At 45.7% G+C, this 13,625-nt stretch overlaps 1 protein-coding gene across 1 annotated transcript; it reads left to right on the forward strand.

Moving 5' to 3' along the window:
- Positions 1-541: 541 nt before the first annotated feature.
- On the forward strand, positions 542-11,450 carry LOC146343536 (uncharacterized). Its single transcript, XM_084859742.1, has 6 exons — positions 542-695; positions 2,594-2,701; positions 5,101-5,187; positions 5,936-6,096; positions 7,701-7,804; positions 11,276-11,450. Exons 1-6 carry the CDS (start codon positions 542-544, stop codon positions 11,448-11,450), a joined length of 789 nt encoding a protein of 262 aa, XP_084715868.1.
- The last annotated feature ends 2,175 nt before the right edge of the window (positions 11,451-13,625 follow it).

Below are 13,625 nucleotides of genomic sequence, written 5' to 3' on the forward strand. Positions count from 1 at the left end.
GGGGCTCCTAAGGGGAGTCACAAGCTGCAGGTACGGTCCGTGGCCATCCAGTCTGCCCCCTGTGCTGCAGTGGGCCACCCTCGGTGGGATAGGAGGACGTAGGCTATCCCTGAAGATTTAAACTCGGCCTCCCAGTTTTGGGGCTCAAATTGTTTCCTACTTGTTCTGCCCCCAGAACAATTTTATTCTTCAGCTTTTACAACTATATAAATGGTGTTAGAAACTGCCCCTACTCAACATTCTCTAGTTTAAAGAGGTTTCCCTCATAAGGTTTGCCACCTTTTATGCAATCTCGATCCCCTTTGCATCCTAATGGACATTCACAGAATTTGATGTAGCATTAAGCATGACTAGTGGAAGGGGTGCAATTGGCTGTTGCTTAACAACCACCCCATGTTTGTGCTTGCTGCTGTCTATTGGGTCTTGGGTACAGTGCCCAAAGTCCCAGAAATGGCCAAGGACAGAGGTCTGATGGTGGGGATTTTGTCCCTTGCTATGTCATCTTCATGGGTACTTCTTCTTTCTTCTCATCCTTCAAGCCATGGCCCCCAAGGGGAAAGCACCTCCTCCTCCGAAGAAGGAAAGTGCACCTCCTCCATCCAAAATCGCTGCTATTTCTCCAAAGGTCAGATGGATGCTTCTTATATCCCTTGGAGTCATATCCTTCATCATCTTCATCATAACACTCGTTTTCTGTAAGTTCAGCTCTGCAGACTAATGCACACCTTCCCAAAAGCAACGATCGAATAAGCTGAACGGCGGGCCTTCCTTCTCTGCTGTGCCCTGGTGTGTTAACTGGATACAAACAGCCTATGTATGTTCAGCCAGGGTGTGTGTTTGCATCAACTGCTGTAGTGGAGTCAGGGCTCAGAGGGACTCAGTGCCTGCACTTTTTTATTAGCAGGGATGCTGTCATCATCTGCCACCTCCCCCTTCAAAATTCCCTGTTTCTCCTGAGCTTAGCTGCAGTCTCACAGCAGCCAGGGCAGGGGGTTGGGGGACGAATTTTCCCAGGAACAATATATATCGTTCCATGTTGTAATGTAAAGTCTCTCAGGGTGGCTTAGTCTTGAATGGGCAATGAAGGCTCATTGCTTTACCAAAGACCTCTCCTGTGGTTTCTTCATATGGACCAACACAGCTGCCTGAATATTTGGACTCCCCTTAGGGGCATGGCTATGGGGACTGTCATAATGAGCCCTTGCACTTCAAAACTGACCACTGTGCCATTGGTTGTGCCTGCTGACCACAGCCACTGACACTGATGTGTTTTCTGGTGTGTTTGGTGGCCATGAGAAGAGGCATTCCATGTGTTCTGTTGAGTCATGCAGAGGAAGTCTAGATGCCTATGTCGGTATGTGCGTAGGGCCCTTTCTCTTGTAGCTGGAATGGCTGAGTGGCTGTAATGCACAGTGGTAGGAGTTAGAGACAGGTCTAGCCTCCATGGCGCTGTGATCCAACCACATGCCCATTTAATGCATGAGGGATTTTTTCCTTAACCCTCACAACTGCAGTCCTCCTCTCATGTGTAGAAGGGAATCAGGGCTGGATATCTGGTCCTGCCCCTGACTTCACGGCCCCACTGGCCTCACCCCCTCATATCTGTCCATGTAGCATGGGCGTTTGGCAATGGGTGGCTACATATCAAGAGCTGCTCATGTGTTGGTTCTCCGTGTGATCAGGACCGCTGCATGACAGGGGGACCAAACTGCATGGAGTAGCCACACATGTGTAGCTGATCATGTGTAGCCACCGCTTTGAAGGCCTTGGGGTCCACCTCCCACAGCCCTGGGGCAGACCCCTTCTGCCCCCATGCTGCCCAGTTTCAGCCACAGATTCAGCAGTGGCATATCAGGGTTGAGTGGGGGCCACAATAAAGTCCAGGGGGACCACATTCAGCCTGCAGACCGCATGTTGCCCAGCCCTGCTTTAGGTGGTGCTGTACTTAGCTAAGTGCAAAACAGAGGTGGGTCTGAGCTCCAAAACACAGAACCGCTCTTCTGAAACCAGATAAAGGTGGCACTGGGGGGCAGCACTTGGCTTTGCACCATGCCAGTTCAAAAAATAATTACTATGTTCTTATGAAATAAGAACCAGGAGGGCAGGGATCTTGTTGGGCATCAAGAGAGGTGACTGCAGGCACATTGGTGCCCATGCACTCCACAGTGTAGATGCCAGGTCTAGAGGATGGCACTTGGGAGGAGAGGCTGCAGCTGCGTGGCACAGCTCATGCTTTGCATGTGTGAATGCATACAGTACAGGCTTTGCATGCAAAGAACCTGTTTGTTATATTCTGTTTATGTCTTACCTTCTTTTTGTAAACCACCCTAGAAGCTCCACTGAAGGGCAGCACATGCGCCGTACAAACAAACAAACAAACAAACAAGGCATCTCCACGTCAGACCCAAGTCCCTGCTTGAGCCCCTGAAGAGCCATTGTCAGTCAGAACTTACTGTCCCATCTAGATTACCAGTGTTCAAACTCTCTATAAGGCAGCTTCATATGTTTATGGGCTGGGTGGGGGTGGGGGAGGGTGAGACTTCAGTTATAGAGGGGTCATTTACTAACACCTATCCTTTCTCAATCATTTTAGATATTAAGTTGTCCATGGAAACGAAGAACCCTCTTGAGGAACCTATGAAAAAACTGAGGAGTACCTTAGCAGATGGGCTCAGAAATAAACCGTTCAATTATGCAAGTCGTAAGTGGGAGGGAGAGAATTATTTATTTTCAATCAGCTTAGAAACAGACTACAGGAAGCCAGATTCCGGCTGAACATCAGGAAAAGCTTCCTGACTGTTAGAGCAATACGACAATGGACCCAGTTCCCTCGGGTGGCGGTGAGCTCTCCCACACTGGGGGCGTTCAAGACGAGGCTGGACAGCCATCTGTCGGGGATGCTCTGAGTTGGATTCCTGCATTGAGCAGGGGGTTGGACTCGATGGCCTTGTAGGCCCCTTCCAACCCTACTATTCTATAATTCTATGACTCCCCTCCACGTATGTGTGTGTGTGTGTGCGTGCGTGCGTGCACGTGTGCGTGCGCACACACACTGTATTGCCTCTTCAGTAGGCTCTGAACTATTAATTTAGAGGTGCCAAGATAGTGATAAATCTAATTCAAAGGTTTACTTACAAGGAGACTTTATTGGGTAACTTACAGCGCATAGGTGTACCCAATGGTTGGATCAGGCAGCTTCTGTGAACCCAGAGCCATTGGGCAGAATAGGTGTTATACAATAAGGCAGCATAACAGCAGCAAGTGCCCCCAGTGTTCATTCCCAGCATAGACTAACAGCACTAGGTTCTCAGTTCAGCCACCTGTGTCTCAGCATAAACACATAGCTTCACTTCCCAGGCACGGCCTGATAAGGCCTTCTAGCATTCATTAGTATAGAATGCGCTGGGGCTGTTATTGGCCTTTTGACTCATCTGCACATGCTCAGAGGCTTACTAACAAGGGAATTGCACCAATAATGAACTTAAGCAAGCATTATGGAACTCTAGGCTCCATTAACAGTATAAATGATTTGGCTACGCTCCTGGGCCAATACACACACACACACACACACACACACACACGTTAAAATAAAAAACAGAAGACAAAATGAGATAGTCCCTTGAAGGCACAGTAGATAAAACCTTGCCACAGCATCTTAGTTAGGTTGTGTGGGAACTATGACACTTCTCTGTTACCCACAGAGCAAAATGCTAAAGCAGGAATAATAGGACTGATGCATCTCTCTTCTGCAAGAAATCTTAGTTACATTTCCAAAAGCCTCTGCTGGATGTATTATTCCCTTCTATCAAAACGGTTGTGGAACCCAACTCTTTATTAACACTGGCTACTTCCTGTGCTGAACTTCAAGGTTTTAGTTCTCACTGCCTCATCGTCCCCGTTATAAGCAAGTGCAGGTAGCCACCTTCTTTGGGATGTCCACCAGCTTCTTCAGCTCCCTCCTCATGGTGGATGGCTGCTGGACAAAAGCAGGATTGGGTGGTCCAAGAGGAGGTGTTGTAACTGTGATACTGAGGCATCAAGACAGAGTCAGTGTAGCAGAATCTGTTCATGTCTGGCAAGATGGCCTGAACTGCCTAAGACAAGAGCGACATGCAGCAGTGGTATGAGGTGGCTGTATTTTGAGAGGAACAAAATGTGTGTTTTGAAAGAGGCACTTGTGCGTATTCTGGGATCCAGCCTTCTCTGCGACTCTGCAGGTGACCTTGGGGTGAGCACCCTGGAGCATGCAGTCAATGACTTGGGGTGGCAAATGTTGTGTGACGAGTTTAACATGGACTCTGGAACCGCGGTGTGTGAAGTGGCAGGCTGTGTGCTTAGTCCCTTGGCATCCGTGGAGCATGCAGGCATCTCCAGCTTTGAGATCTAGCCTCTAGATATACTGGGGGAAAGAGCGGAACCCTGGAAAATGGTGATTCCAGCAGCTTTTACTAACATAAATGTTACAAGGGAACCCCAAGGCAAAAATAGGAGTGATTCTCCAGGGAATGGTACTGCAAATAGGGGGAGCTGTAGTATACCTATTCACCTGGGAGAAAAAGCAGGGACTCTAAGGCTGCAATGTTACACCTACTTTCCTGGGAGTAAGGACCATTTAACTGAATGGGACTTACACCTGAGCAGATGTGTATAAGACTGAGGTGCAAATATTTAAGATAGCAGGAGAAGGAGTGGGGTGGATATTTAAAGTACCTTCTCCCAGATGTGACCCTACTTGCCCACCTGGGTCTCTGATGAGATCTTCTTTTCCTTTGCACTGCCAGCAGAGGTGCAGATGGTACACAGGACAAGGTTGTGGAACTCTCGCCTCCAAAATACACATTTGAGTCTGTTTCTCATTTATTCCCCCTATCTGATTTTGATTCTGGCTTCTATGTTATTATTTTTTGTTGCTGATAGTGCTTTAGGTTCTTGATTGTTTTAGTTTAATGGGTTTCTTTTTTGCGGGGATCATATTATGCTTTTTTTTTTTTTACATTTGACTCATCAGCTACCTTCAGTGAGAGGGGAAGGTGGGGACTAAATATTTAAACAAATAAATATGTATGTGGGGTCTAATTCTATTTCTGGGAATGTTTTTAGCCCCAAAGGTTGCAGATGAAGTAATTCAATTGCCAAGCCACATAGCACAATCTGAACAGTCCTTTGAGGAGCGGAAAGGAAAGTACCGTAAGTATTTACATTTCTATATATGATGCCATGAACGTGAGGGTAAACAGATATATGTGAGTTTAAATTAGATAATGCATCATGCTACAGATGAAGAAAGGGAAAAGGCTATTCCTTCACCTGTTATAAAGATTAAAGACTATTTTGAATAAATATTAAATGCTGGGGAACAGCAGTAGTTAAGAGAAGAACATATGGACTGGGAAGCTCTGCATTCAGATCTCAGCAACTGGGCAGCCATAGGGAAACCATTGTCTCTCCTTGTCATGTGCTGGGTGTTCACCAAGAAAGGTGGCTGTGCACTACTGAGTATGGTAGAAGCTTACCTGGGTTTGGAGGTTTGCTAGCCAAGAAGGCCCCCTTTCTGCACAATGTACACTTACCTTTTTGAGTGAGGTTCACAGCCATCCTTTCCCCCCATTTTTTCCTGACCTGAGTCAGTTTTTAATACATATTTCAATTGCACGGCCAATCACAATATTATCCAAGTCAGTTAATAATTGCTTATACTGTATTCTTACTTTACATAACATTACAATGTTCCTTCATAACAGAGTTTCATAATACTTTAGTATTCGAAAACATAACAAAAATACATAATTTTTCAATAAAACTTTTGTTTCCCTAGTCTTGCCTCATTCATTCATTTATACTCATACATTTATTGGCTTATATATTTTTTTCTTGTACCTGGCCTTCCTTCCATGAAAATGGCTTTTGAGGTAACTTTGCACTCATTTCTTCTTAGAATCGCTTTTCAAGAAAGGTGCGAGGTCAACTGGTAGCTGGCTGCTTTTTGAGAAAAGTCTCTACTACTTTTCAAATGAAAAAAAGACCTGGTATGATGCGGAGAACTTCTGCATGTCCCGAGATGCCCACTTGGCTTCTGTCCTAACTGATAAAGAGCAGGTTTTACATTTTTCTTCTTTCCCTTATTATTTTGGGTTTCTCAGCAAAGTGCACCATTCTCTCGGGTGCTATCACTTTCCTGTCCATATTGGTTTTTAGTTTCCCATGTAAATATTTCATGATCTCTTGGAAGTTATGCTGTGGCTGCACCCAGTGCATGGAAAACAATTAGAGTTGTGCACTGACCATAATATTTGATGCAGACCCCCAATTTGGCATGTCAGAAAATGGATGAGTTCTGCTTCACCCAAGGCGAGATTCAGAAATCTGAGTCTTTGTGCCTCTGATTGACTTTCATTGGGGGAAAAAAACCCAGCCTCATACTGAAGCCTGGTGGCATGGTGGGAATGGCCATCTCATGGTTCTATCCTTTCCCTCCTTCAAAGTACAGTGATTCCCCTGGAAAAATGGGACCTATGATTAGAAGACCGACCTGTCCATCACTCAACTCCCCAACTGCCCAGTATTTTGAGAAAGGAATGCAAAAGAAGCTAATTTTGGAGACATGCCATTTGCTTTTCCAAAGCTGGAATCACAAAATAAGGCTTGTGCAGAATCTGGTCACTTTGGAGGGAAGCACCAGTAATGGTCCGAATGTGCAGTCGTCCCAATACACATTGCTAAACACAACCCCCATTAGTATTAATGCAGTGCTTTGCAAATTCTGTCTTAAACTGGAAGCATATGGGATTATCTCTACTGTGAAGATCAGAATCAGAATGCTCCCCCCCCCGCCCCCAGGCACAGCGTGACCTGCTGGGCTGTGTGCTGACATTACTGGCTGGCCCTGAGGAGGGGAAGGGTGCATGGGGGCGCAAGTGATGCACTCACATACATTGTGACATCTAGATCATGTACGGGATGGTGCTGAGAGGCCCATACAAACCAGTCCCACCTGCTCTCCTCTGCATTTGCTACTTTGCTGGCATCCATCCTCCCTCCCTGGGTTAGTTGCAGCGTGGGTGGTGATGGCCCTGTTGGGCCAACTAAGCATTTCCCCTCCAGACCTCAGATTGGCATGGCGGGGGGTGCTCAGGTTTTTCACCTACTCCATACTGTAGTGCCAGGGAGAGATGAAGAATGGGCGCTTAGTGCTGGTGCTGTAGAAGAAGATCATATTGGACATAGCAAGGCAGGCAGCGTTAGTGGGGCACTCATAAAGCGAGCATCAGTGAGCACCCGGAGGCACTTTTTAGGTGAAAGGGGATTCCCAGGACATGCTAGATCAGGGTCATGGGCAGGAACAGGAAACCCTTTACATCTGGCATGCATACCCTGGAAAATGCCACAGGCTCCTCGGCAATCCAGAGGGGCTCTGTGACTGATATGCAAGGGGTTCCTTGGCTGAGACCTTGGTGTGGAAAGTGCTCCTTGCAGGTAGAAATGAGTGCGCGCAGTATTTATTCAGATCAGAGAACCCAAGTTTTCTTAGTACACAATGGAGGCTATTTTGCCAAAGCATTATGAACTTCTTTATTGTTATTTTTAAGCACAGGAGATCTGCACACCCTGTCATGCTGCCGTCTCTCTACTGATGTGATGTTCATGCCTAGGGAGGTGACTCTGACATGCCATCATGTGAGGCTGTTCCTCCTTTTTTGCAGAACTACATCACCTCTCAGCTTGATGAGCCTGCCTGGATTGGCCTTACAGATGAAAACGAGGAAGGCAACTGGGAATGGACGGACGGCTCCAGATTACTGGCAGAGTGAGTCTGCAAAGCAGTAATCCGGGAGGAGATGCTTCTGAATGTCAGTGCCTCTGTCATTTCTTGCAAAATCTGGTGCAGAACCTAGAATCTCCGCCCTTTGGGAAATACCCCTCCAGTTCCCATTCCTCAAGCAAAAGTCAAGTTGCCATGTAGCATTTGGTATAAGGCCCCACAGACACAACATGTACAATTTCTGGGCCAAGGTGGGCTGGGCTACAGGACAGAGCAGATCTCTGGGCACTTCCCATCCAGTCTCAAAGGTGTGCCACACTGTGGCCCCGTTCTGCTGTGCACATGGCTTCTCCCTGGGGAGGACTGAGGACAAAGCTCAGGCAGAGAAAATGTGCACACTTGCCCAACGGTGTGTCTCCTCCAATTTCCCCCCAAATATGTGGACTGCTGGGAAACATGGAAAGGGATGGAGGCAGGTTGAACTTGCTGCAGACTCTCATCTTCCTGTGGACAGGAGAAACTGAAGCTGTTCTACCATGAGGCAACATTTGGGGTGCCTTTAGGGCAGCAGAGGGGTGGGCGGGCAGGCAGGCAGGCAGACCTGAACCAGGGGGGCACACTCTCTCAGGGGGTTCTCCTGCACAAACACTATTGAAATGAAGAGAAGTTAATTTTTCTTCCAGTATATTAACTATCTCAGCTTTGTGTGTGAGGGGTCATAGAATCATATCATAGAATCATAGCATAGTAGGGTTGGAAGGGGCCTACAAGGCCATCGAGTCCAACCCCCTGCTCAAAAGTCAGAGCATCCCTGACAGACGGCTGTCCAGCCTTGTCTTGAATGCCTCCAGCGTAGGACAGCCTTGTATTGCTTTGTGTATTGTTCCATTGTCGTATTGCTCTAACAGTCAGGATGTTTTTCCTGATGTTCAGCCAGAATCTGGCTTCCTGTAACTTGAGCCCATTATTCCATGTCCTGCACTCCGGGATGATCGAGAAGAGATCCTGGCCTTTCTCTCTGTGACAGCCTTTCAAGGACTCGAAGAGCGCTATCCTATCTCCCCCCAGTCTTCTCTTCTCAAGGCTAAACATGTCCAGTTCTTTCAGTCTCTCTTCACAGGGCTTTGTTTCCAGTCCCCTGATCATCTTTGTTGCCCTCCTCTGAACCCTCTCCAGCTTGTCTGCATCCTTCTTAAAGTGTGGTGCCCAGAACTGGACACAGTGCTCCAGATTAGGCCTAACCAGTGCTGAGTAGAGGGGAATTAGAATTTCACATGATTTGGAAGCTATGCTTCTATTAATGCAGCCCAAAAGAGCATTTGCCTTTTTTGCAGCCACAACACACTGTTGGCTCATATTCAGCTTGTGATCTACCACAATTCCAAGATCCTTCTCGCTTGTAGTATTGTTGATCCAAGTATCGCCCATCTTGTTACTGTGCATTCGGTTTCTTTTTCCTAGGTGCAGAACTTGGCATTTATCGCTATTAAATTTCATTCTATTGTTTTCTGCCCAGCGCTGCCCAGCACTCCAGCCCACTTTGAATTTTGTTTCTGTCTTCCAGGTTATTAGCTATTCCACCCAATTTTATGTCATCTGCAAATCTGATCAGCATTCCCTGCACCTCCTCATCCAAGTCATTAATAAAACTGTTGCAGAGCATTAGGCCCAGGACTGAGCCCTGTGGTACGCCATTCATTACCTCTCTCCAGTTTGAGAAGATCCCATTGATAAGCACTCTTTGAATCCGATTCTGTAGCCAGCTGTGGATCTACCTGATAGTTGTTTCATCTAGCCCATTTTGAGCTACTTTCCTAATCTGGATATCATGGGGCACTTTGTCAAAAGCTTTGCTGAAGGTGAGGTATATTATGTCCACAGCATTCCCACAGTCCACAAGGGAGGTGACTTGATCCAAAAATGAGATCAGATTCGTCTGGCAGGATTTGTTCTTGACAAATCCATGTCGGCTTCAAGTAATCACTGCATTGTTTTCAAGGTGCTTCCAGATGGATTGCTTTATAATCTGCTCCAGACTTTTCCCAGGGATTGATGTCTGACTGACTGGTCTGTAGTTCCCAGGTTCCTTCTTTTTACCCTTTTTGAAGATAGGGACAACATTAGCCCTCCTCCAGTCATCTGGCACTTCACCCATCCTCCATGATTTCTCAAAGATAATAGCCAGTGGTTCTGAGAGTTCTTCTGCCAGTTCCTTTATTACTCTGGCCCTGGAGATTTGAACTCATTCAAAGTAATTAGGTGTTCCTTGATCATATGCCTCTCAATCTCAAGCTGCAATCCTGCCCCTTCAGCCTGTACTTCGCCTTTGCCAGGGGGGTCATAAACCCTCTTTCGGGAGAAGATTGAGGCAAAGTAGGAATTGAGCACTTCTGCCTTTTCCTTGTCATCTGTTATCATTTTGCCATCCTTATTTAATAGCTGAACCACCATTTCTTTCCCCTGTCTTTTACTATGCACGTAGCTGAAGAAAGCCTTTTTGTTGCTTTTAGCATCCCTTGCTAACCTCAGCTCATTCTCAGCTTTAGCCTTCCTGACACCATCCCTGCAATTCTGTGCTACCAGCCTGTACTCTTCCTTTGTTGCTTGGCCTTCTTTCCATTTCCTATATGTGTCCTTTTTTGTTTTCAGGTCATCTCTAAGCTTTTTGTGAAGCCACATTGGCTTCTTCTGTTGTCTTCCACCTTTTCTTCTTGTTGGAATTGTTTGTAATTGTGCCTTGAGAATTTCCTTTTTTAAAAGCTCTCACCCATCTTGGACTCCTTTTCTTGTTAGAGTCGCTTGCCATGGGACCTTACTGATCATTGTTCTGAGTTTATTAAAATCAGCTTTCCTAAAATCCAGGGTACATGTTTGGCTACACTCAGCTTTTGCTTCCTTTAGAACCAAGATTTCAGGTGTAACATGGTCACTTTCCCAGAGAGTTCCCATAACTGCTACTTTATCCACAAAGTCATCTCTGTTGGTTAGGATGAAGTCAAGGATAGCCGATCCTCTAGTTCCTTCCTCCATTTTCTGTAGGAGGAAGTTATCAGCAATACAAGTCAGGAATTTCCCGGAGGGGCCGTGGTTTGCAGAATTTGTCTCCCAACGAATATCAGGGAAATTGAAGTCCCCCGTTGCTACCACATCATGCTTCCTTGAAACATTGGCAATATGCTTTTCAAAAGTTTCATCCTTGTCTTCTCCTTGATTGGGTGGCCGGTAGTAGACTCTGACCACCATGTTCCTTTTATTCTTTGTTGCATTTATTTTAACCCAGATGCTCTTGATGGGGCTAAAAAGCCTGTCCTCCTGTATTTCTGTGCAGAGATGTGTGTGTGTGTGTGTTTATGTATAATGTGACCTTCTCTCTACCTACAGCCCAAAGTGGTATAAACTAGTCTATCCCCTAAGGCCTCACCACCTCTCACTCCCTCCTCATTTTGCTGCAGGTGTTGAGCTAATATATCTTTTCTGTGTAATGGGAGCTTTCCTTCCCCCCCCCCGCCCCGGCAGGTTCTGGGCGCTTGGCAATCCCAGCCACTCAGAGGGCTACAACTATGGAGAAATGGACAACGACTGCACTTCTATAAAGCCCATGTCATCTAGTGGACATAACTGGAATGACGTCAACTGCCAAGAACTTTACAGATGGGTTTGTAAGGAGAACCTAGATGTTGATGCACCATAAAGTTGGCCAAGCCCATAACGTCGGGCAACTCTAGATGTGGAATGGTTTTCATTTTATTGTTAAATGCTTTTCAGCCACAGAATGAAGAGGAACATCCTATCTTGCACACACCTGGAATAAAGAGTTGGTTATACGTGCTGGGTAAAGGAGGGCCACAACATTTAATTTGACAAAGGAATTCTGTAGCAAGCTGAGTAGCTGCATAGAAGTCAGTTGAGGCAGGGGTGGTGTGAACTCCCCCTCCCCCCTGCATTTTTAATGTTGAGCTTACTCCTGAGCTTGGCATAAACTGAATTTTACACTTTCCTGCTGACCCCTCCAGTTTGAGGGAGGCCATCCTGACTCACTAGCCCCTCCTCCCATGACGTGTGTTTTCTGGATGAGGGTCCAAAGGGATCCCTTCTCTGTTCCCTGGGTCTCACAGCTTCAAAAGACAATTCTTGGAAAACCCCTCTCACCATAAATGCACCTTTGGGAACTGAACAATGATGACTTACTTAGCGTAGTTCCTCCAGTGCCCTTTCATGATAAAGCAACAATCTTCTGCTTAGTTCCTTCCCCCACTGGGTCCATGAGGGAAGTCCTCAATACTCCAGAAAAATGTAACTGCCCTGATTGAAAAGACACATTCCATCCTTCCTACAGAGGTGTTCCTGTTCATACTTGATTTCAGGGTGGGAGGGTAAGACAGTAACCACCCACCTTTGAGCCATGGTTATGTGAATCTTTCCCTTCACTGTTCTCCATGGCTTGTCCAGGCCCCTTGGGTCACCCTCACCACACCTTTTCAGAGCCAGATCAAGGCCCTGGTAGGTCCTGGGTTTAGCCATCTCTCGTGGCCCTGCTGCTCTGCCTCAGATGTTGAATTCACACACAACATTTGTGTGTACACGTTTCTGTTCTAAATATGTCACTGCATTTTTAATCTTTGCATTGCTGCTGGGTTTTATTTTGGTTCTTTTTTATTTTAGACTGCCGTTTTAAACTTTTTTATTGTAAATGGAAAGCAAAAGGAAGAGGGGCTGACCAAGGGCAAGATGGATGGATGATATTCTGGAGGTGACGGACTCGACCTTGGGGGAGCTGGGGGTGGCAACGGCCGACAGGAAGCTCTGGCGTGGGCTGGTCCATGAAGTCACAAAGAGTCGGAAGCGACTGAACGAATAAACAATAAATTTTATGGTTTTATTTGTTGTAAATTGCCCAGAGAGCTTGAGATATTGGGTGGTAGAGAAATGTAATCAATACACATCCACACAGTCAGAAAGCTATTTTATGTACAACAATAGCAAGAAAACATTTTTACTACATATTTTAGCAGAAACTGGCTTCCATGCTTTTCTGAAGGCAAAAGACTAATAATCCATGATACTCAAATGTAAACACAAGCTTCTCCCTTTGCAGTATAGAACACACAGACACAGAAAACATAAAGACACATTGAAGTGACTCACAACAGCAACTCACTGTCTCCTTCAGACACATAAGAGCCAAACAGCGTGCATGCACACGCACGCACACAGCTGGCGCAAAGCATTTTGCTGCCTGTGGAAGACCAGCAAATGCCTCCCATTTTTCATTGCATGATTTTTGCCCAGTCACCTCTCCTCACTGGGCATAACCTAACTCACAGGAGTGTTGGGAGATATTTAGCTCCTGGAGTAAAGGCAGAACATAAATGTAATAAAAAAAGTAAATAATTATATGCTAGAAAAGTATATAAAAGTAGGTATGTTTCCGCAGGCAGGCAAAAACTTTTTTGTTCTGGCAGGCCTTTGGGGATAGATAGTCTGGACCTGTGAGAATATGATGGATTGATACTATTGTTTGTGTTGTTGCTGTCTTTTAAAATTTTGATCTTTTATACAGTTTTAATAGTATTCTTGATTTAATTATATTTTTAACTTTTGTATATTTCTATTTCTATGTTTTAACTGTAAAAGTTTTTAATGTTGTAAAGCTGCCTTGAGTCCCAGTATTGGGAAAAAGGTGGGATATAAATATAATAACAGAAAAGCGTAACTGTCTAACACTTTTTTCATAATAAACCTTCCTAGCATGTAAAATGGACATCTGTGCATTGCATTACTGTGTGCACATATTTACATGCATGTGAACTAGAGATGAGAAACATTCTGTACTCCACTTGGAAATTCAGGAGGGTGCCTGAAAACT

This window comes from Heloderma suspectum, chromosome 5 (assembly GCF_057233095.1).
Source record: "Heloderma suspectum isolate Gila_16-S chromosome 5, 16-S_ref, whole genome shotgun sequence".
In the NCBI taxonomy this organism is placed as follows: Eukaryota; Metazoa; Chordata; class Lepidosauria; order Squamata; family Helodermatidae; genus Heloderma; species Heloderma suspectum.